This window comes from Schistocerca serialis, chromosome 9 (genome assembly GCF_023864345.2).
Source record: "Schistocerca serialis cubense isolate TAMUIC-IGC-003099 chromosome 9, iqSchSeri2.2, whole genome shotgun sequence".
Taxonomy (NCBI): Eukaryota; Metazoa; Arthropoda; class Insecta; order Orthoptera; family Acrididae; genus Schistocerca; species Schistocerca serialis.
Genome location: NC_064646.1, coordinates 214,858,182 through 214,881,977, shown reverse-complemented (window position 1 = coordinate 214,881,977; position 23,796 = coordinate 214,858,182). Strand labels below are relative to the sequence as shown.

At 42.2% G+C, this 23,796-nt stretch overlaps 1 protein-coding gene across 1 annotated transcript in view; it reads left to right on the top strand.

Moving 5' to 3' along the window:
* Nucleotides 1-23,796, top strand: part of LOC126418900 (vacuolar protein sorting-associated protein 33A) — a 114,226-nt gene that overhangs the window by 76,938 nt on the left and 13,492 nt on the right. The window contains exon 9 of the mRNA XM_050085917.1: nucleotides 18,025-18,177. Coding sequence (XP_049941874.1) covers nucleotides 18,025-18,177 — 153 coding nt within the window. The remainder of the gene's footprint in view (nucleotides 1-18,024; nucleotides 18,178-23,796) is intronic.

Genomic DNA, 23,796 nt, shown 5'->3' with positions numbered 1-23,796 from the left:
CAGCAATACAATGTTTCATTCTGAGACCAGTTATTATTACAAAGTTGGCAGTTACTTAGTTTTCCTGTGAAACTTTTAACTATTTTCAAATTTTCGTTGTTGCTTAAAGCGAGCTTTTTTTGCATGTGGGTGATAATGATATTGTGTTCAAATGCTACAATGCAGCAATATAAATCTATAGCATTATTAAATTGATCTGAGTTTAGTTCCATCAATCGGTGGAAGCACATCAGAATCAATACTAGCCTACAGGTCCACACGAAGCTTTTACAACAGTCTCCCCCTGTGGGTCCAGGGGTTAGAATAGGCCCGAGGTATTCCTGCCTGCCATAAGAGGCAACTAAAAGGAGTCTCTCACTTTTCGGCCCTATAAGTTCAGGTCCCATTTTCTGGTTTGACCTGCCAAATTCTACCTAAGTGCAGGCTATATGGGGAAGGATGCCTTACTTGGTGCACCAGTTATCCATAGTGCTCTTAGATCAGATCTCCTGAACCTCTTCTCGTCATGGGTTTGCATCTCTACCTGCAATTCAACTGTTTGGGCATGGACACTTTCTCGGGTACGTCATCTTCTTCTGTTGTCTTCTGTCCCCCATCACAGTATTGGATTTCTCTGCGCCCAATATCTAGCATTGTAGCCAGTCCGTTGTGGTGGGGACATCGTGTACCCATTTGGTGGTAGCCCCCTTGACAACACAGGAATCGGACTGCTGTTGCCTGAGCTGTAAACTCCCCACGTATGCCAAAGAGTAGATGCCTGTCTTCCTGGGGCATCAAGACTCCCGGCACGGCCATCACGCCAGGTGGCCTTTGCTGTAACTGTGTGGCGCCTGTGGTGAGAGCCCCTGATCGGAGTGGGTGGCATCAGGGCGGATGACCTGCAATGAAGTGGACTAATTCATCTTTTGCTGGGGATCAAATGGCCCTGCAGTCTCTAAGAAAGGAAAGGTTGATTTTCATGCTACCAAGTATGACCTTAAATCATTTTCCTCCCTACCAACACCTTGGAAGGAACGTAGGGCTTCAGGGAGACAAGATCCATATTCGCCACGTTACTTAGTGTGCAGCAGAACCCATGGGTACTCCTTTCTGGAAACGAAGCCTCTGTTTTTTGTTGAGCACTCAGAGGATAAGTTTGGGGAAGTGACAGCGCTGTCCAAAATGCACAATATGTCAGTTTTCATTCAGATGGCATCACCAACCCAGTCCCTAGCGTTACTCACCTTTGACAAGCTGGGTAATATTTCTGTTTTGATCACTCCCCACAAAAGCCTCAGTATTTACCAAGGAACTATTTTTCATCATGACCTCCTGCGACAATCGGATGACAAGCTTCATGCCAATTTAGAATGGTGGGGTGTTTATTTCGTATGGCGCATTTACAGGGAATCCAAAGACAATGGGGTTGCCACCGGTGCATTCATCTTGGCCTTTGAGGGTGATTCATTGCCTGAAAGGGTCCATAGTGCTGATGACTTAATGATGTGACATCAAACCATATGTCCCTCCCCCTATACGGTGCTTAAAATGTTGGAAATTCAGGCACATGTCTTCTCTGTGTCCTTCTAACTCCACATGTAGAGATTGCAGACGTTCGCTACATCCGAATACTCCATGTATGCCTCCTCCCATCTGTGTGAACTGTGGACAGCATCACTCCCCATGCTCGCTGGACTGACCAGTGCTCCAAAAGGAACAAAAAATTATAAAGTACAAGACCCTGTACAGGTTGTCTTACCGCAAGGCTAAACTCAAGTATGAAAGACTTAACCCTGTTCCCATGCGATCTTCTTATCCTGCCGCCATGACGGCGTCGCCATTGATGATGCCGTTACGCGCACCATCTCAGGTTACTCCAGTGGGCCGTCAGGGCCGCCCATCTTCCTACCCCCTCCAGTTGGCTGGTGGCATGTCTTCTTCTGTTGCTCTCAAAACTTCTACTTTGGGAGCATCAGCCCCCAGTGTGCTGGTGACATTGGTCCCCTCCCCCCAGCTGAAGAAGAAACGGCCCTCTCCGCCTCATCTTATGCAGAAGTAAGCCCTTGGGACTCTACCTCCCCCCCCCCCCCCCCCCCTCTGCCCCATGGTCCAGTGGACACCAACCAGTGGTTGAAAGAGCCACTGGCTACTGGTCAAAGGGGGCTTCAAGGTCTTCCCCTGTCCCTGAAGCGACTTCTGAGGAGCCCTCCCAGCAAGCCCCTAAGGAGCAGCGAGAGGGCAAAATTTAAAAAGAAGTAGTTGTCGAAGAAACAGCAGCCTCCAGTGGCCCTTACGCCGGCACTCCCCCACAGCTCTGCGTATGAGAATGAGGTGTAGGTTCCGGCATACCCTGAGGACCTAGACCTCGCCGATGCCTCGGATGCCATGGTACTGAATGCCAACACTCACCCAGTGATGACAGGTGATGCTGGGGCCTAATTTGCCTCCTTGGTCACTCCCTGCCACCCCGGATGACAGAAAGTGTCATTCGCCACTGGAACTGCGGTGGGTTTTCCTCCCTCCTGGCTGAGTTACATCAACTTTTAAGCAGTATCCCAGCTTTTTGCATTGTCCTTCAAGAGACCTCGTTTCCTGCAACGTGGACCCCCACCCTTCGTGGCCATCAGGGGTACTACAAAAACCATCCTGCGTATGACAGACTGTCAGGTGGAGTATGTATTTTCATCCTTACCTCTGTCTGTAGTAAACCTGTGCCCCTTCGAACACCTTTAGAAGCTGTGGCTGCCAGGGTGAGGACAACACAGGAAATTACCATCTGTAATGTCTACCTTCTTCCAGGTGGTGAAGCTCCACCCTATGTTTTGGCTGCAGTCATTTCACAACTTCTCCATCTTTTCTCCTTCTGGGTGATTTTAATGCCCATAACCCTTTGTGGGGTGGAGCTAAGGTTAATGGCTGTGGAAGAGATGTTGAGGACCTACTCATTCGCCTCAACCTTTGCCGCCTCAATACAGGTGCCCCCACATATTTCAGTGTGGCACATGGCACATATTCAGCCATTGGGTCTCTCAGTTTGCTGTCCAGGCCTTCTCCCAGCTATACATTGGAGAGCACATGACTGCCTGTGTGGTAATGACCACTTCCCCATCTTCCTGTCACTCCCCCGGCATCATGCCCATGGACGCGTACCCAGATGGGCTTTAACCAAGGCAGATTGGGAAGCCTTCACTGCTGCTGTCGTCTGAAACTGCTGCAGTCATTGAGGAGGCTCTACTGTGACATACATGGCACCATTCTCTGCAGTACCTAATAGCTTTTAAATGGCTCCGTGCCCGCATTTGACAGCTTATAAAGAGACGGAAACAAGAGTGTGGGGAGAGATGCATCTTGAACATTGGGTGGAATATGTCACCTTCCCAAGTCTGATCGGAGATCAAACGTGCTTTTGGGTACCAGACCCCAACAGGTGACCCTGACAGTAACATCACTGGCATCTTATCTACCGTCACAAACGTGATTGCCGATCACTTTGCTGAGCACTATGCTTCAGCCTTGGTGTCGGAGAATTACTCCCCAGCCTTTCGCACCCTCAGATGGCAGATAGAAAGGAAAGCCCTCTCATTCACAGTGAACCCTATAATGCCCCATTTACAGAGTGAGATCTCCTCAGCAGCCCTGCACATTGCTCGGATACAGCTCCTGGGCCAGACTGGATCCACAGTCAGATGATTAAACATCTCTCGTCTGACTACAAGCGACAGCTCCTCGTCATCTTCACCGGATCTGGTGCCATGGCATCTTTCCATCACAATGGCGGGAGAGCACCATCATTCCAGTGCTCTAACCCATTAAAAGCCCATTTGACGTGCATACCACATATTGGCCCATCAGCCTCACCAATGTTCTTTGGAAGCTGCTGGAATGTGTGGTGTGTCAGTGGTTGTGTTGGGTCCTGGAGTCACGTGGCCTACTGGCTCCGTGCCAGGGCAGTTTCCACCAGGGTTGCTCTACCACTGATAATCTTGTGTCCCTCGAGTCTGCCATCTGATTAGATGGCATTGAGGAGGCTCTACAGTGACATACATGGCACCATTCTCTGCAGTACCTAATAGCTTTTAAATGGCTCCTTGTTGCTGACTTTTTTGATTTATGAAAAGCGTAAGACACCACTTGGCGACATCATATCTTTGCCACATTATACGAGTGAGATCTCTGAGACCCAATCCTGATTTTTATCCAAAATTTCATGTTGCTTCATACTTTCTGTGTCCAAGTTGGTACCTTCCGTAGTTGCCCCTATATCCAGGAAAATGGGATCCCACGGGGCTCTGTATTGAGTGTATCTCTATTTTTAGTGGACTTTAACGGTCTAGCAGCAGCTGTCGGGCCGTCCGTCTCACCTTTTCTGTATGCAGATGACTTCTGCATTTCGTACTGCTCCACCAGTGCTGGTGTTGCTGAGTGGTGCCTACAAGGAGGCATCCACAAGGCGAAGTCATGGGCTCTAGCCCATGGCTTCCAGCTTTTGGCCACAAAATCATGTGTTATTCACTTCTGTCGGCATCGTACCATTTATCCAGAACCAGAACTTTACCTTAATGATGATCCACTTACTGTAGTGGCGACATGTCGATTCTTAGGACTGGTTTTTGACACCAGATTGACTTGGCTTCCTCACCTTTGTCAGCTTAAGTGGAAGTGCTGGCAGCAACTCAATGCCCTCCGCTGCCTGAGCAACACCAGCTGGAGTGCAGATCGCTCTACGCTGCTGCAGCTCTACAGAGCTCTTCTTCAATCCCGCCTTGACTATGGGAGTGTGATTTATGGTTCGACGGCACTCAGCATTGCATTTACTCGACTTTGTGCACTACTGTGGGCTTAGATTAGTGACAGGAGCTTTCAGGATGAGTCCAGTGACCAGTGTGCTGGTGGAGGCTGGTGTCCCTCCACTGCAGATCAGACGTGCGCAACTGCTCGCCAGTTATGCAGCACACATTCATAGTTCCCCTGAGCATCTGAATTACCATATTCTTTTCCCACCCGTGGCAGTCCATCACCCGCATCGGTGGCCCAGATCGGGGCTAACAATTGGAGTTCATGTGCGGTCCATTTTCTCAGAACTGGAGGCCTTCCCTTCCCTTCCCTTCCCTTTTCCACCTCTACTTGCGGTCCGTTCACGTATGCCTCCATGGTGTACGCCTCAGCCGCAGCTTCGTCTGGACCTTTTGCATGGCTCTAAGGACTAAGTTAACCCCGTAGCTCTCTGCTGTCACTTCCTCTCAATTCTTCACATGTACCGAGGCAACGAAGTTGTTTACACTGACAGCTTGATGGCTGTTGGTCATGTCAGCTTCGCGTATGTCCATGGAGGACATATTGAACAGCATTCCTTGCCTGATGGCTGCAGTGTTTTCACTGCGGAGCTGGTGGCTATTATCTCGTGCTCTTGAGCACATCCATTCATGCCCTGGGGAGTCGTTTCTTCTGTGTACTGACTCCTGAAGCAGCCTACAAGCTATCGACCAGTGCTACCCTCGTCACCCTGTGGTAGTGACCATCCAGGAGTCCATCTATACCCTGGAATGGTCCAGTCGTTCAGTAGTGTTTGTCTGGACCCCAGGACACGTTGGAATTCCAGTCAGCAAACTTGCCAACAGGATGGCCAAAAAGGCTACACGGAGCCTGCTTACGGAGATCAGCATTCCCATAACTGACCTGCATTATTTTTAAGCCCCAAGGTTTTTCGGCTTTGGGAGGTGGAATGGCATAGTCTCAGTATGCACAACAATCTGCGTGTCATTAAGGAGACTACAAATGTGTGAAAGTCCTCCATGCGACCCTCTAAATGGACTCTGGTTGTCTGCCAGCTCCACATTGGCCAACACACGGATACCTCCTGCACCGTGAAGACCCCCCCTCAGTGTCAGTGCAGTGCCCGGCTGACAGTGGCCCATATATTGTTGAGCTGTCCTTTGGCTGCCCTGCAATGCAGTCTTCAGCTACTGGTCTCGTTATCATTAATTTTAGCCAACAACACCTCATCAGCTAATTTAGTTTTATGTTCTGTACATGAGGGTGGGTTTTATCATTCTATCTCATTTTTAGCGCATGTGCTTTGTCTCTCTTTGTTCTCCACCCTAGTGCTTTTAGGCTGGATGTTTTAATGTGTCGCATAGTGGCTGGTTTATCCTTTTTATTCTTGTGGGTGACCAGCCATGGTCATCTGCTCTCTTGTTTTTATCCCTTCTACCTGTTTCTTGCGTCTCTCTCTGGTTTTCTTGTCCAGTTTTGTCCATTTTATTGTTTGGTGGCCTTATGTCATTCTTGTCGTTTTTCCTTTCTTCCAGCATTGTTTTTTGTGTGTCGTTTGTTTTACTCCCACCCTTGTGGAGTTATTTTAATTAGAGCGAGGGACCGATGACCTAGCAGTTTGGCCCCTTTCCCCCTCTTTTAACCCAACCAACCAAACTACAACAGTCACAACAGCAGAGTGAAATGCACACCCAGACTGGGCAGTGTCTGTACTCCCTTCCCCATGTTGCCACATTCGACTGCAGCCTGCCAGCTCCAAGCATTCCTGCTCAGGTGTGCCATACCTGAGCACAGTGTGCTAGAGTGGTGTGTGCAAGCAAAATCCCCAGTGTTACAGACCCCTTTTTTTCTTTGTGTATTTGTTCAAGTACTCAAAAGATGTAGTTCTGACCACAGTAGTTTTTACATGCATACATGTAATCTTATATAAAAAGCAGTTCTGGATGTGAGCTACAGAACTTTGTCAGTTTTCCAATAAATATGTTTGGAGAAATCATTGCCTGTCAACTTCATGTGATGAAAATGTGAAAAAGAGCTTAGGAACTAAGGCAATATTTATGTTTCTGGATCACATTTCATGAAAGGTAATGTAATCATCATTATTTCAAAAATAGTTTGAACAAATTCCCCTTCCGCTGTTGTATAGTCTGCAAAGGGAATGGTATGCTTGGAAGGTCAAAGATGCATTTAGGGACTACTTGAGATAACCTCTGTTCCTTTATCCTTTGTATGTCTTCCTCTGGAGGTCAGGGAAGGGGTGGGGCAGACTGTAATAAATTTAAATTAAAGGAGTAAAACATTGCAATACAACCTCCACTGCCAAGTTATTGACTATAAGACATCTGAAATGGTGGGTAAGCTGCAAGGTGACAAATTTATGGTGTAAAGCAGTAGCGTTGATTGGTTCTGGATGACATGGCAGTCCTCATCAGCCAGACCAACATATAGTCGACAGGTTTTGTGGAAGATACACTCCTGAATATGTAACAATAATGGAAATTCGGGGATGGACCAATACGTGAAATAAGAGAAAAGCAACCACTCACCTGCAGTGGATTGATGTGTGGAGCACAGAAACACACAACTGAAAACAGCACTAGTTTTTGAACACTGGCTCTTTTTCTAGCAGAAGTGCACACACTTAGACACACGAATACACATCACCGAAACGCACACTCCCATGGCCATGACAAGATTGGTGATTGATACCTGATTATTGAAAGCCATTGCCTGGGCTGATGGAGCTGAGAAGGGGTTGGTAAGGGCGCAAGGAGTTGATAGCCGGAAAAGGGTGGGAGGGGGACAAAAAGAGAGAAAGTTGAAGATGATGGAGGAAAGGGAGAGTAGAGTGGGGGGGGGGGGGGGGGGGACTGGGGGAGGTTGAAGAGTGATGGGAGAAGACAGTGCAATATCTGGATGGAGAAGAATGATCTGGAAGAAGAGAGGAGGGAAAACGTAAGATGAGGCAGTGGAAAAAGGGCAGCAGAGTTTCGAGCCAAGGGGATTGTGTGAGTGCAAGAGATAAACGTTTGAGACACAATTATGATCTGTGTAGTTCAGAGAAAATTGTGCTGGAAGTGAGTGTGCAGATGGCCTGTGCACTGAAGCACTTGTCATTTGTGTTGTGGTTTGCATTATGTTCCGCATTGCAGTTTGTCACAGTTTCACAGTGGCTGTTCATAAGAGTTACAGTTGGTTACTTGTCATGCCTATGTACAATGCTATGCAGTATTTGCAGTACAGCTGATGTATAACATGACCACTTTCACACATGGCCATATCTTCTATTGGATAGGATATACCTACGACTGGACTGCAGTAGAAGATGGTGAATGGTTGTACAGGCAGTTTCTGCATCTGGGCTGTTGCCAAAGGAATGACGCCTGGGTTGCAGGGTTGGGTGCAGGATTGGAATAGAAATGGCATAAGACATTCTGTAGGTAATGTAAATGGCAGAACATTAATTTGGCAGATGTGGGTAGGATATCCTTCATTTCAAGACATGACAGTAGGTAGTCAGAAGCCCTGAAGGAGCATGAGATTGAGCTTTTTAAGGCCAGTGTTATACTGGGTGATTAGATGGGTGCTGTTCGGCAACTAGTTAAAATGTATAGTGTTGTCAGAGGAATTGATGGCAGGGGTGATCTGTTTATGGATGACCTGGGTAGGATCTTGTCTGACAGTGAAGGTTCTGCTTTCCATGACAGATGCAGCATCCACAGGTGGTGACATTGTAAGGATGAGACTTTTTGACATGGAATGGAAGACAGCCATCAAAGCAGAGGTACTGTTGGCGGTTGGTCATGGGTTATGGTTCATTCTCTTGTGGTCAGCCCAGTTGCAAGACCTGTCCCATACATCTACCCACAACTTCCGAACACAGTGGTCATGGGTTATGGTTCATTCCCTTGTGGTCAGCCCAGTTGCAAGACCTGTCCCATACATCTACCCACAACCTCCGAACACAGTTCAGTTCCAGGCATCTCCTATCCAGTAAAATATAGGGCAGTGTATGAAAGCAGTCATGATATACACTATGTGATCAAAAGTATCCGGACACCCCCAAAAACATACATTTTTCATATTAGGTGCATTGTGCTGCCACCAACTGCCAGGTACTCCATATCAACGACCCCAGTAGTCATTAGACATCGTGAAGAGAGCAGAATGGGACACTCTGCAGAATTCATAGTCTTCGAACATGGTCAGCTGATTGGGTGTCATTTGTATCATACAGCTGTATGTGAGATTTCCACACTCCTAAACATCCCTAGGTCCACTGTTTCCAATGTGCTAGTGAAGTGGAAATGTGAAGGGACTCGTACAGCACAAAAGCATACAGGCCGACCTCATCTGTTGACTGATGGAGACTGCCGACAGTTGAAGAGGGCCGTAATGTGTAATAGGCAGACATCTATCCAGACCATCACACAGGAATTCCAAACTACATTAGGTTTCACTGCAAGTACTATGGCAGTTAGGTGGGAGGTGAGAAAACTTGTGTTTCATGCTCGAGTGGCTGCTCATAAGCCACACATCATGCCGATGAATGTCAAATGACGCCTTTCTTGGTGTAAGGAGCATAAACATTGGACGACTGAACAGTGGAAAAACGTTGTGTAGAGTGATGAATCATGGTACACAATGTGGCAATCTGATGGCAGGGTTTGGGTGTGGCAAATGCCCGGTGAACATCATCTGCCAGCATGTGTAGAGTGCCAACAGGAAAGTTAGGAGGCGGTGGTGTTATGGTGTGGTCTTGTTTTTCATGGAGGGAGCTTGTACCTCTTGTTGGTTTGCATCGCACTATTATGGTACAGGCCTACATTGATGTTTTGAGCAACTTCTTGCTTCCTACTGTTGAAGAGCAATTTGGGGATTGTGACTGCATCTTTCAACACAATCGAACACCTGTTCATAATGCGCGGCCAGTGGTGGACTGGTTACATGACAGTAACATCCCTGTAATGGACTGGCATGCACAGAGTCCTGACCTGAATCTTATAGAAGACCTTCAGGATGTTTTGGAATGCCAACTTTGTGCCAGGCCTCACTGACTGACATCGATACCTCTCCTCAGTGGAGCACTCCGTGAAGAATGGACTGACATTCCCCAAAAAATGTTCCAGCACCTGATTGGACAAATGCCTGGGACAGTGAAAGCTGTCATCAAGACTAAGGGTGGGCTAACACCATATTGAATTCCAGCATTACCGATGGAGGGTACCATGAAATTGAAAGTAATTTTCAGTCAGGTGTCTAGATATTTTTGATCACATAGTGTTTATCAACTATGTGCAATTACTGTACAGCATTCTATTTGGGCCTGACAAGTGACCAATTGTGTATTCACATGAATGGCCACTGCCAAACTGTGGCAAACCACAGACTTCACATCCAGTTGCCAAATCTGCTGTACACTACTACACAAATGACTTCAACAGCTGCTTCGCTATGTGGGCCATTTGTGTATTCCCTTCCAGCACAAGTTTCTCTGAACTATGTGAATGGAAATTCTCTCTCCAACATACCAAGCACTCTAAGAATCCACCTGACATTTACCTCTGCTGTCCTGTTCCCACCACCTCACTATATCTATTCCCTTCACTCTTCTGTCTATATCTCTTCATCTCCATCCTGATCATGCACTGTCTTCTACCGTCCTCTCCCCCCACGAGCAGGCACATTCTCTCTCTCTCTCTCTCTCTCTCTCTCTCTCTCTCTCTCTCTCTCTCTGGCAATAATACATCCCCTCCTCTGACTCCTGTTTTGATTCGGAATAGTTCAAAAAGTCCTCCCAAAAAATTAACTTTTGATGTGTTGTTCAGAGTTTGTTTGAAAAGTTCCTTTTTTTCGGTGTGGAATTCCTCTAATAAACAGAACTGCACATGCCTGTCTACAGAATAATATGTCTTTATGAAATCAACAAAAATTATTAATTTGTTTACTTTTGTGAATGTGGATACTGATATTAAATTATAGAATTTGTTTCTGCAAATAATATCCAATTTTAACCCCACCTGATACTCTTTAATTGAGCTGTTTGGAATTACAACTATATATTCCATTTAGTTATTATTCCATCCTAGACTTTCCATTATTTAATTTTGACTAAATGGTCTGTTTATTTTTCCAAGTCATTTAGTAGGGCTTGAGAACAGAGTTACAGCTGACTGAACATGAGTAAAGTCCTCTGTAATTATTTATATATGAATTGTCCTCTTTCTTATGAAGTGGTGAATTAATGCCCACGTCCATTTTTTGGGATATTCTCACTGCACAAAATACCCTGTAATATTTCTCGATGAGCAACCACCACCACTACCACCAGTCCTCATTTTGCTTCTACTAATGAAAAGATCTGTGTCTCCCCTCTACTGCTATCTGATAATTTATGTATGAACAAATTCGCTACCATATTTGAAGATCCCCATTTTGAGGCTTTTCTTCTATGGTGTAGATATTTGATGTGAGCCTCTGGTTTGTTATACAGTGTGTCTCTGCTAAGATCTGTCAGGTGCATTTTCTCTGGTGTTTGAACAGCTATTTACAGTTTCATTTTTTCATTGTGCCCAAACAGATAGTGCTCATCATGTCTTTTGTGCGACTCCCAGTTTCAATAGAAAGTGCCAGTTAGTTTCCCATTACAAACAAAATGATTTTTGAAGTGGAATTTTATGTGCCTATTTGACAGAGCAGTCTCAGAGTATTCTAGTCCAATATTCATTTTATAGATATGTATTAACTGAAACAGTAAAACACTAAGAACAGCAAGTACTCCAGCAGTGACAGCACTGCTCTGGCCTGCACTGAGTGGTTGCCAAGCATCCAGCGCTACTGAGTTGCTGCTGGATTGCTGTTCATTGTTCATGTTTTAATGTCCCTGTTAATACATACTGATAAAATGAAAATCAGACTAAGCTAATCAGAATGTGAAACTTCGTTTGAAAAATAATCTTGTCTGTAATGGGAAACCGACACTGTCGCATGAAAGATGTGACGAGCAGTAATCGCTGGGCTTGATTCCAGCATGCATTGCAAAAACAAAATTGCAAGCGTTTGTGGAAACACTGGAGAAAAATGTGCCTGATGACTCTTAGGAAACATACACAGTATAGGTAGGTGAGACTCACTTTATGCAAAAAGGGTGTGTTTAATGTTATATCATTGTGTCTTACTAACTAGACGTCTATGCTCCACACAAAGGCCTTGTCAAGATTGTAGAAATACCTATTGGATTGCTTCTGTTTCTTAGCTCAGGCAGGACTTCATTTCAGAGATCACAAATTGCTTTCTCTACAGAGAGTAATTTACAAAAGCTAAACTAAGAAGCACGTAAAAAGTTATACTATGAAAAATAAATCAGTGTTGTGTTGTAAGCTGTTTAATCAAAAGTTTTTGAAAATGTTGTCTGAACTAAATACAGATTTTTATTTAGTGGTAATTTGTTTGTGACTATTTTTATGGATTGTTCTCAGTCTGCATATTAAAGACGGTAAGAAAATATGCCTCAAGTCATTACTTCATTAGCAGTGTTGTACCACTGCTTTTCTTAGCCTAGCAAAAGTGTCCCATGACTAACTTAGCAGAAAATCGTCATGGCAGGGTGACACAAAAAACTGTAGCTGTGGAGGCCCGTATGCACTCTTGCACAAGAAGTCATGATGAGACTATGCTGACATTGTAGAAGTCATCAACCATGTCTTCTGAATAGCGAATTTGCGACACCATCACAGCACAGCCGTGGCTGTGATACAACTGGTGTAGCGGAAGGATTGGAACAGTAGGCAGACATGTCATGATTGTCCAACAACCATGCCTTGCGCTTCGGTTGTGGTGTGATTTAGGGAAGAAAAATGCTGCCATTCAGAAACAGTATTGGACCGTGCTTTGTACTCTGCACTCTTTTGTCCATCCTGCACTGAGACACACATCTGTCCAACTAACATGGCTGAATTTGCAGAACCTGTCATAACGGAGTGCTGACCAGCTGCCTTGGAGCTGGTGTGACGCTACACCTCTGGAGTGCTGACCATGTAACCTCACTGCCTACTAGGTGAGGAGATGCTATACTCTGGCTGAGGCAGTGCTGCATGCTGGCCCTGACAAGAGGCCACTTGCTGGTCTAAGCACACTGCACCAACCAAGAGTAGCACGTGTCTTGGGTGTGCTGAATGTCACTTGACAACACTGACTGTTCTATCTTTCTTGTGAAATAATTGTATTTATGTAATTACTGATTTTATGACTGGATATTGCACATCCTCCTGGTCCTTACCCACTGCCTTGCTTCAAGCAGACATTGTACGGGGAAGTAAATGTCATGATCTCTAGAAGGATGGCCCCACCACCCACCATAGATGCCCACATTCGATATAAGAAGTTGCCACTGCAACATTGACAACCACTGTCAGTGGATGGAGAAATGGTAGATGCTTCTGTCTACATTTGGTGCCAGAAGTGGCCATATGGACTGAGGACAATGTCAACACACAGTGTACATTGTCGTCACCACAGTAGAGTGAACAGACTGTTCTGTTCTCACCCCTGCCCCCTCACCCCTCCAAGTATCTTGGTGAATCAGTTGGTCTTCTACCTGATATTCAATTGTGTGTTTGTCTGCAGATTGTGTCATTAGGATTGGACAATGATTTGAGGTTATGTCCAGTGAATTATGAAAGGAGCATATGCTAGTGTGTGCCTAATTAGTGTTGGCATGTAACTTATTGTGAGCAAGGGGTATTACCCATTGTTTGGAAGCATATAAAGTGTTAGCCACGAGTAGACACTCTTGTGGAGAAATTTGATTACAGCAAAAAGAGTTATGATAGTCTTACATTGAAGTATCCTTGCCATCCTATTTTGTTTTCCTGTTGTTTGTTGTGTATTAGATAAAGATTTCACAGTGTTTGTGTTTGAAACATGTGATTACTTTAGAGGGAACTTTGTGAGCTGTAGCAGTTCAATTATCTCAGTTGAGAGCAAATGCACATAAGCAATTGAAGGTTAGAAGAGGTGACAGGACTTTGTCCGGTTTACCTGCTCCCGCACTGGGTCAAACTCCCATTGGTCTAGTTAATCCAGTTGCCAGTTTTATAAACAGAAGACAGAAAAGAAATGAAGAGAGGGCAGCTAGATGTGCAGAGCAGAGTATTGATCAAGGGGTAAATTACTGCAAGCTTAAGAAGAGGAGAAATCAAATAAAGATAGTACTTGAATGAAAGCAGTCAAGGAAAAGAAGTTAATATGCAGAGTTTCATTGCAGCAGAAAGTACTGAGATTGTAGAGGTTAAGAAAAATAATGTGCAATTTTCAGCTCTATGTCTTCTGTGAATTTAGATTCTATATCAGGTGTAGTGCCAGACAAAGTACATATGTGTTCTACATAGATAGATAGATTTTATTTATTATAGAACACAAGAATCTATAAATATTATTTATTGCAGCATTGAAATAAAGTAGGCAGATACTGGTCCATTTTTGAGGAACTAAATTGATCAGCATTTGAATTGTAAAATATTTACCTCACTTTAATTCCACTATGTTTGTAGTGTACGTGATTATGATTGTAACTGATAAAATGAAGATACTTGTTCATTTTACATATATTCTTTCATTAATAAAGATTTTTTTGTAATTTTATAACATTTTCAGAATACATAACTGTATTGTGAGAGATACAGCCTATGTTGTTCGTAGAACATCTTGCAGAGACCTCTGTAAAAAACTTTGTAAACTCCATTTAATCGTATATATGCTTACTAATGTCAATTATAATCGTTTCTCTCTTCTTAAAAACAAAAATAAATAAATCAATAAAAATAGACGAAGACATGATACGGAAAGTGATGGTGGTATAATAATAATAATAATAATAATAACAGTATCTGCATAAACTTAAAGTACTGGGGTACTCTTGCTTTCAACAGTTTGTTAAAGGATATTTAGTGTCTTGTGGGTGATATTGTGTGGTTTGAATACACTGAAGAAGTTTGCCATGAGCAACTCCCAACTACTTCATTGAAAAGAAACCCCATACTGTTTTCCTTGTGCAGGACCTTGTAGTTTTCTGACCTTCTTCCTGCCTACCAGCCATCACATTACAGTCACAGAGACTGGCAATCGTAGAGACTGGGGAAACAGACAAACTACACAGCAGACTATAATTTTCAACTGAAAAAGCTCTCTCTCTCTGTGTGTGTGTGTGTGTGTGTGTGTGTGTGTGTGTGTGTCATATTTGTAATCTTATGCTAGTTAAAATGAGGTATAAAATTTTAAATTTTCAAGATTTGATGAATAACTTAACTAGTTGCCACATCGTACGGATGTGAAAACACACTCTCAGAGCACTTTCTGTTTTAAAATGTGTGAACCATAAGACAAGGGAAGTGGATATAACACCTTCTGTCATGGTTATGCTGATGATGTGTTGGTTTCACTTTCAGAAAATCATGAATGTCATCTTAAGAAGTTTTCTTCTGCTTTGTTGACCACGGCATACAGCTAGATCCCCCCCCCCCTCCCCCCCCAAAAAAAAAAAAAAAAAAAAAAAAAAAAATCTGCCACAGCATACACCAACTATCGAATGGGTCACCAACCTGAGGAGTATCCAGTCCCAACAACAGCATAACAAGAACTGGGCTGATATCTAGGCATGATAAACTTCTGTCACTGCTTTATTCTTGCGCTGTTGAAGTCCAGGCACCACAGCTTGCAGTCCGCACAGTGTGTGGTTCCAACTCTCTCACATAAAAAGTGATCCACAGGAGGTTTTGAAGCATGCCAGGCAAGCCTCAAGCAGGTTTCACCACGTGCACATCTTGCTGATCTTTGGTGATCTTTCAGACGCTTCAGCTTATTCTGTGGATACAATTCTGCACCAGTAGACCAAGAGCCTGAAAAAAGGAAGATTTTTTTTCCCTCCAAATAGCTGTTATAATAATGGTGCTTTTTGCCTTCATACTAGATGTTCTTCCTGGATGCCTATAAAAGCAAAAAATGTTTTTTGTTTATTGTTGATAGTCACATCTTCACTATATACATCAGCCATTGACCACTGATGATCACAGTTTCGCAGCTCCGGAACAACTATCCACCAGTCCACCTGAACCACTGGAATTTCATTGCCCAGTTCATAACTCATATTGATCACATCAGTGCCACCAAAAATGTGGTTGCTGATGCTCTGTTCAGCATCGCATCATGTCTCAGCCAAAAGATTTCAATGATCTTGCAATAACACTGAACTACCATACAGAATTGAAAGACTTGCTGCAAGGAATGCTGACCCTTCAATTGCAGTACCTACGTAGCAGTGTACTGTGATGAAGCCAAATGCTGGTCACAGCTGAGCAGACCCCCATCACTAGGCTCCCATGCTGTGCTTGATTTGTGATGGTACCATTACCTCTGATGAAACAAATAATGTTGTAAGATTTTTTAAAAAAGTACTGGAGCCTCCTTTTTTATAAATCAAGCACTACTTCTGTGTATTCAAGTCCTTGGATGGACTGTCATCCAGCAAGCACACATGGTATCAAGCTGCTGCTGACACATAACTTTGCATGACCTGCTGTGCAGGAAGACTGCCACTCATAAATCCAGGAATTTGTCACCTTCCATATGTAAACAGTGATACAACTTATGCAGGCACTGCTTAAAAACTCGTTACTCTAAACATACGTTTAGCGCACATATTTCTGGATCTCGTCAGGCCACTAACTGTTTCTAATAACTTCTGCTATTACCAGACCATGATCAGCAGGTTCCCAAGATGGCCAGAAGCTTTACTACTACAAGATCACTGGAGAATATGGCTTGTGCTTTCAATTTTGATTGATAGTGCAAAGAGCTGTCTTTTGGAAAGTGGTGTGGCAAATACTAATATTCTGCACCAAGGGGCCCAGAGCTATTTTAGGTATGATAGCTTTTAGAAAAGGTTGCATGCCCAATATTGTTTGAAAATATTCTTTGGGCAGTGTGTTACACATGTGTCAAAATATATGGAAGTGTACAGTGATAGGTTTAAGAAGTGGACCCATTTGGTTGCTCAGTTATTTTCCTCGACTGTATCATTAGAGTCCACATGCCAAACAAATGGCTCTGAGCATTATGGGACTTAACATCTGAGGTCATCAGTCCCCTAGAACTTAGAACTACTTAAACCTAACTAACCTAAGGACATCACACACATCCATGCCCGAGGCAGGATTCGAACCTGCGACCGTAGCGGTCGCGCGGTTCCAGACTGAAGCGCCTTTAACTGCATGGCCACACTGGCCGGCCATGCCAAATAAATTTAGAATCTACAGTGCAGAATTGGATGCAATCATTAATGTTCAGGATCATATGAGATGTGATGGAGGACAAGTTTTGATGTCTTCTCCAGTTCTCTTGATGCCTTAAACTGTTTTCACGCATAGAAAATACTTCAGGTGATTGAAGACTCTCTTATGCATCTACATGACAAGAGAAAGGAAATGGTATTCTGCTGGTATCAGAGTATGTCAGAATCCATGGAAATAAGGAAGCTGACATTGTAGCCAAGAAAGCTTGTCGGCTGTACTCTATAAAAAAAGAAAGAAAAGCTGCCCCGTGCCAGCAGCTTCCCCACTGTTGAGCTGCAAGTGTTGGAAAATAAGTTGTGGTCTGTTAAACCAACTTCATTGTAAGGAACGCTTGCACTCTGGCACTCACGTTATGAAACAGCTCGGTGGCAATCTGATCAGTCACACAAAAATGTTGAGGGGATGGTCATTTTACACAACACTGGCACTAGGAAACATACACCCATATAAAATCAGGTGTATAAATTGTGATGAATCATCTACAGTATTTCTCATTTGTGTTGGCATTCATACAGTCAACACATCCAACATGATTGCTCACAGTATCTGACAGATAGAACTAGGTCAATTGAAGTATTGTGTGGATCTACGAAATCACCCACCCGTCTACACTTTTTGAAATACATCGATGCAAAGGGTGAGGCATAACATTCATCCTAGCCACTACCATAGGTTACACTAAGGTGCAGTAATAGCAGACCACCTCTGGGACATTTTTCCCCTCAAGTTAGAAAACCAGACATGTCATTTGCTAAACGTAATAGCATTAGTTAGTTTTGTGATGATAGTTAATGCCTATGTATGTTTTCATCAGATAATGCACTTGCTCCCAAAGGAAATCGATTTTTCTGTAGTATCCAGTTAATAAATTTGTGTAGCAGTATATATTCATGAAATAGATATATTTTAATATCTGTTAACACAGGTACTCAGGCTACTATGCATGCAGTCTGTCACCAACAGTGGTTTACGCCAGAAAGTCTTGGAGCATTACAAAAGAGACATTCTTCAAACCTATGGTTTCCAGCACATTCTGACACTTAGCAACCTTGAACAAGCAGGACTGTTACGTGTGCAGGTAAGATAATAGCCTAATATTCATCTCAGTAGAGTCCATAATAGAATTAGGAGACATGTCCAGAAAGTAAGTACTGCTTTGGAAACAAACTCATAAGAACATTTTTTCCAAATCAAAATTTATTTTTACAAGACAGACCATTTCTTAAACATTTTTTTAGATAGTTACCTCCATTGTTTAGACAATTGTCATGGTGAGAAACCAACTTTTCTGTGCACTGTTCATAGAAAGATGACACCAGTGAAGACAGCCATTGCTGAATACCATATTTTGTGTGTGTGTGTGTGTGTGTGTGTGTGTGTGTGTGTGTGTGTGTAGTCATCCTGTCAAAGTGCTTTCCTCCAAAATCGTGCTTCAATTTTAGGAACAGAAATTAGTCAGAAGGTGTGAGATTGTGCCTATAAGGTGCGCGATCGAACTGCTCCCAACCAAATTGTTAAATAAAATTTTGAGTGACTCCAGGAGAATGAGAGGATGTGTGTTTGTCATGAAGTGACACAGTGCCGTGACTGAGCATTTCTGCCCGTATGTTTTGAACTGCATGCTGATATTTTCTCAGTGTGTCACAGTATCATACCACATTGACAGTTTCACTTCTGGGAAGGAACTCAAAAAGCAGAATGCAAAACAACTGTCTGTAGCAGTGGCTATCTTCATTGGCAGAATCTTTGTATTAATAGGGCACAGAAAAGTTGGCTTCCTGCTATGGAAAATGTCTGAACAGTGGTGGCAGCTATGGAGAAAAATAGTTTAAGAAATGCCCTTTCTTGTAAAAATAAATTTTGGTCTGAAAAATGTTTTTATGAGAGTTTTTCCAAAACAGTACTTAGCTTTCCTACATGTCTTGTGTTATACTATTTCCTGCTTTTTTATGAGACATAAAAGTGTTGGGCAGCAATAGAACTTTTTTAATTTAAAATTAAGTCGAATATACAAATTAAGATACAGAAATTTGTGGAAATGAGGAAATTCTTCCCTAGCATAAGTTATGCAGGATGGATTGATAAGTAGTGCTACAGCATGATTTCCACATCATATGCAATACATGCAAAAAATTCAACAACAAACTCTAAAGAACACAGGCCATTATTCATTATGTAAAACAGTGATGGATGGAATTACTGTAAGACTGCAGATAAAATTTAGATTTGTGTTAGAAAAGAATCTGGCTGTATAATTTGCACCCCGTCACACACACACACACACACACACACACACACACACACAGAGAGAGAGAGAGAGAGAGAGAGAGAGAGAGAGAGAGAGATGTTCCCTCCAAAAACCTGACTGCAGCCTTTTTTATTTACCACAGAAAATGCGCACATTTCTTGAAATGATTATCAGTGAATCTGCTAAGCTGTATGTTTAACACTGCTGAACCCAACAGAAAATACTATGACTTTAGCAGTCACTATAGAGCTTGGATGTTTTTGGTTGTGACATTTTTTACAGGAAATTATACCAATTTCTAGATGCGGCAGTGATTTTGGTGCTGTTGTACAGTCAAGATGGCTGCAAAACTTAGTGCTGACCTGAAATAATGTTGTCAATAGGTTTTGTCGCTTCTTCATACAGTGCTTATCAAACTGCAGATTATTTGGCATGAAAATTTCGACACCAATCTCAAATAACATAAGCTTGGCAGCAGTTTATGTACCCCCTCATCCATCCCTCAAGTCCCACAGGGAGGCCTTCTCATTTGCTTAATATCAGAATCATAACACTAATTTACTGTTTTCTGTGGACAAAGAAAAGCTGTGATGGTTTGCTGAACGTACATTCAGATTTATGTGACCAAGTGAGGTGGTGCTGTGGTTAGCACACTGGACTCACATTCAGGACAACAACGGTTCAAACCCGCATCCGGCCATCGTGATTTAGGTTTTCTGTGATTTCCCTAAATCGCTTCAGGTGAATGCTGGGATGGTTCCTGTGAAAGGGCACTGCTGATTGCCTTCCACATCCTTCCCTAATTTGAGCTTGTGCTCCATCTCTAATGACCTCGTTGTCGACAGGATGTTAAACACCAATCTCCTCCTCCTCCTCCTCCCCCTCCTCATATTTACATGACACAGTTACTATAGTGCTTTCTGAAGAAGATGGCCATGGTTTACTGTAGGTGTGTATACTTATGTTACATTTATACTATATTTTGGTAACTAAATATGTCAGTCAGAAAAAGATGCAGCACTTTCTGCTCTAAAAGAGAAGAGAAGAAAAGAAATGTGAAATTTCAAGGTAAAAATATGTCCCTTCCAGGGATTTGGGACTTTCTCAAGTTCTTTGGGGTACAACATAGCGCTAAATGCAGCCATAGAGCTGCCCATTCGGCAGTCCGTTTGGCCTGACTGCATGATAATATGACAAACTGAAGAGACAAGGGCTGCCCAGGTTAAATACTAATTTCTAAAAGCCTATTCTGTTGACCGATTTGATGGTGGTTTTTGGATATTTCTCCCATTCACCCAGCCAAATGCTAGCCCTGGGATAGGCTTTTTCCAACCAACCTAAAAATGACGCTGTATGCAAACAAAGTGGTAAAGATATCATCAAAATACAATAAGTGTCCTTTCCCCTGTTTCTCTGTTTCATTGATATGAAAGTGGCATTTTTTTAAATACTAAACAGAATTTCCTCAATTGTTCTGAAATTGTTATGCTTGCAGTATCGCTATCTTTGTATACATACTTCCATGCGTGAAACTTCTTTGTGTGTGAGTGGTGCTTTAGAATATGTGTGTACATATACATAAAAAAGTGCATCATACAGTCTTTGCTGCTACATGTCCACAAGCAGTCATCACTGGAATGTAATGGTGCAGATTTTTCAACAGCACCCCCACCCCCACGGAACTTTCATCATTTGGGAAAACAAAAAGTGAAAGCTAATGTAAAATGTATCTTAATGATAACTAGCTACCTGAAGATCAATGATAACTAGCCACCTGAAGATGAACCTGTCAGTTCGAAACCAGTAGTGGCACTATTTAAGTAAATAAATAACATTGTTAAAAGTACTTGTTGCTGTTATCTTATCTGTAAGAGTCAGTTTACATTTTGTACCCAGCCACAGGCTCAGAATGTCAGGTTTTAACAAAGTATCATTTTAAATTTCAGATTTTTAATTTGTGTCAGCCTAAAATTATTGAATTGCTTGAGGCATGCCAGTTATATCAAAATGACAGTTTTAGAATTTTGTCCTGCTTTGGATAAATTTCTGTGGGCACTCATCTTTCACGAGTTACAAAAAAGACCTAAATGATAACATGACAGAAAATGTGTAGGAGTGAAGTGAGTGTGTTTAGCTGAAGAACATAACACATGGAAAAATGTGGAATATAACAGCTGTTAATGTCAGGTAGCAGCTGGTAATGTGGTGGTGGTGATGATGATGATGATGATGATGATGATGTTTAAAAAGAGTGAGAAACACTTCTGCTGCCCTGGATGCTTAAGCCAAAATGCAATGCAAAATCTATCCCAGGTACATTTTGTTCTTTAATTCTCTGATGTCCAGTGGCAACAGCAGACACTGATAGTGTGACCTATGTACATTAGGTGGTAGGACAAGAATATTTTTATGTTCCCATATAACACTGTAAAGAACCAACATTTGAACCAGTTGGACAAAATGAATTGTTCGATATCACTTCTAAATTTGAGGTTGGGATACCTTTTTAGTTGTAAAATACATGATACATGGTTTTTTGTGGAAGCACTCGATACATTTAAGCACTTCCAACCATTATGTTTTTCTTATTTGTTTGATATTAATGGAAACCTTTTCGGAAGTTGCAACTCATAAACGTAAAATCGTAGAAAGACTGCCATCCTATCAATTTCACCTTATAATGAAAGGGAATGATTGGAAAAATAGTTTTGAAGATAAATCCTTTCATAAAATAATGTCATTTTCGATCAGTTTATTTGTTTGAAATGTAACACAAGTCGCATAAATCATGACATTTTGTTTAGGCTGTTTCTAAGAAGAGTTTATTATTCATTGTCTAAACAATATTTTTTATTTATGAGAATGTCATTGGTTCGACAAACACTTTTTTATGTAATGAAAAACCACTTACTTAAAAAATTTAATCTCTCAGACATGTTGTATTCTGGAAGCTTCTATTTTTAATTCTTGATTATTTAAAATACTTTATGTAACCATTTTTGCTCTTAGATTTTTCTGTTTATAAAACAAATAATTTTGTCTAAATTTTCACTGATAGGAAAACTGTATGTTGACATAATAAATAATTAATATGACAATGAAGGCGTCCAGAAATTCTGGTGGGCATACGTAGGTCACATACATTGCCAAATGCGTGCCAGAGTTCATTTCATACATTGATTGCACACAATACACTTTTCAGGGTGAGGTATTAGAGAAATGTCTCCAGTCATTTATCATGCAAATAATAAGTTCACTCTTTGTTTACATAGAGAACAGTTCAGTTTAGTAGTTCTTTAGAAGCAATTTGTAATTCAGTTATTTTGTATGTGTGTCTTTGGCTATGGAATTGTGCCAAAATGGGCTGTTGTAATAGTGTCTGTCTGGCAGCATGTTCTGGTAATGCAGTGTTTAACGCAATGCCTGTCTTTTGGATTTTGATTATTCTTATTATGAGAATGGAAGCCAGTGTTTGCTCAGATATGCTTGGGTTACTTTTGAACGTAATAAACATGAAAGTGAAAGATATGTTTTTTAATACATGCAAAAAACCTGTATCATGAATAAGTTGATGACAGCAGAATAATTACCCCCTAGATTTGTTCAAAGTGATTTTCTATTTAATCTAAATCAAACTGCAATATTAGTAGCTACAGCTCTTGAGATGCATTCACTGACAAATTTGTCAATACAGCTTTATGGAAAGGGTTTCATTTCACCACCTTTCCTTTTTTTTTTTTATTCTGGGAGATTTTCTGGGTGTCAGTAACTTTATACCATGGTATTTTGTCTGTCATCTGGCCATCTTCATATGTATGCAGTATACACATGATGATGGCCTGAAGGCTCTGTGCCTTATGTAATGATAGCAAGATAGTTACATCTGACAGTTCTCCTGAAATTTCATAAAAGAAGTTCTTGTGAATGTGTCTACAAGAGACATATTTAACCAACCTGACATACTTGTGCTAAGGATTTACAGCCACCACAGAAAGGGTTTTATCAGAAGCAACAGCTGATGGATCCATGCCAATATTGTCAGGATTCCTTAGAAAATAGCCTTTTCCATGTTGGACTGACAAAAGCCATTACAAAATCAGAAGTATGCACACACATCTGCAGAAACACATCAGCAGTGATTCTAGTGTAGCTCAGAACCCCACAACAAAATGGCATTGTATAGTTAAGAGAAGCAAGAAGAGATTGTAGCAACAGTTACTGAACTCAGTCATTTTTTTGCAAAATCAGCATATGCATCAGAGAGCATCATGAGGATTTGAAAAAAAGATAAGTGTTCTTGTAATGCTGTAAAGAACAATAGTAAACTCCTGTCCAACTAAGGAAATTTTGCCCAGATCCATGTAAAACCTTTCACTTAAATCGCAGCTGCCATCAGCCAGGACCCAGATTCCTCCCACTACTGTGTGAGTTTGGAGAGAGGCTCTTGTG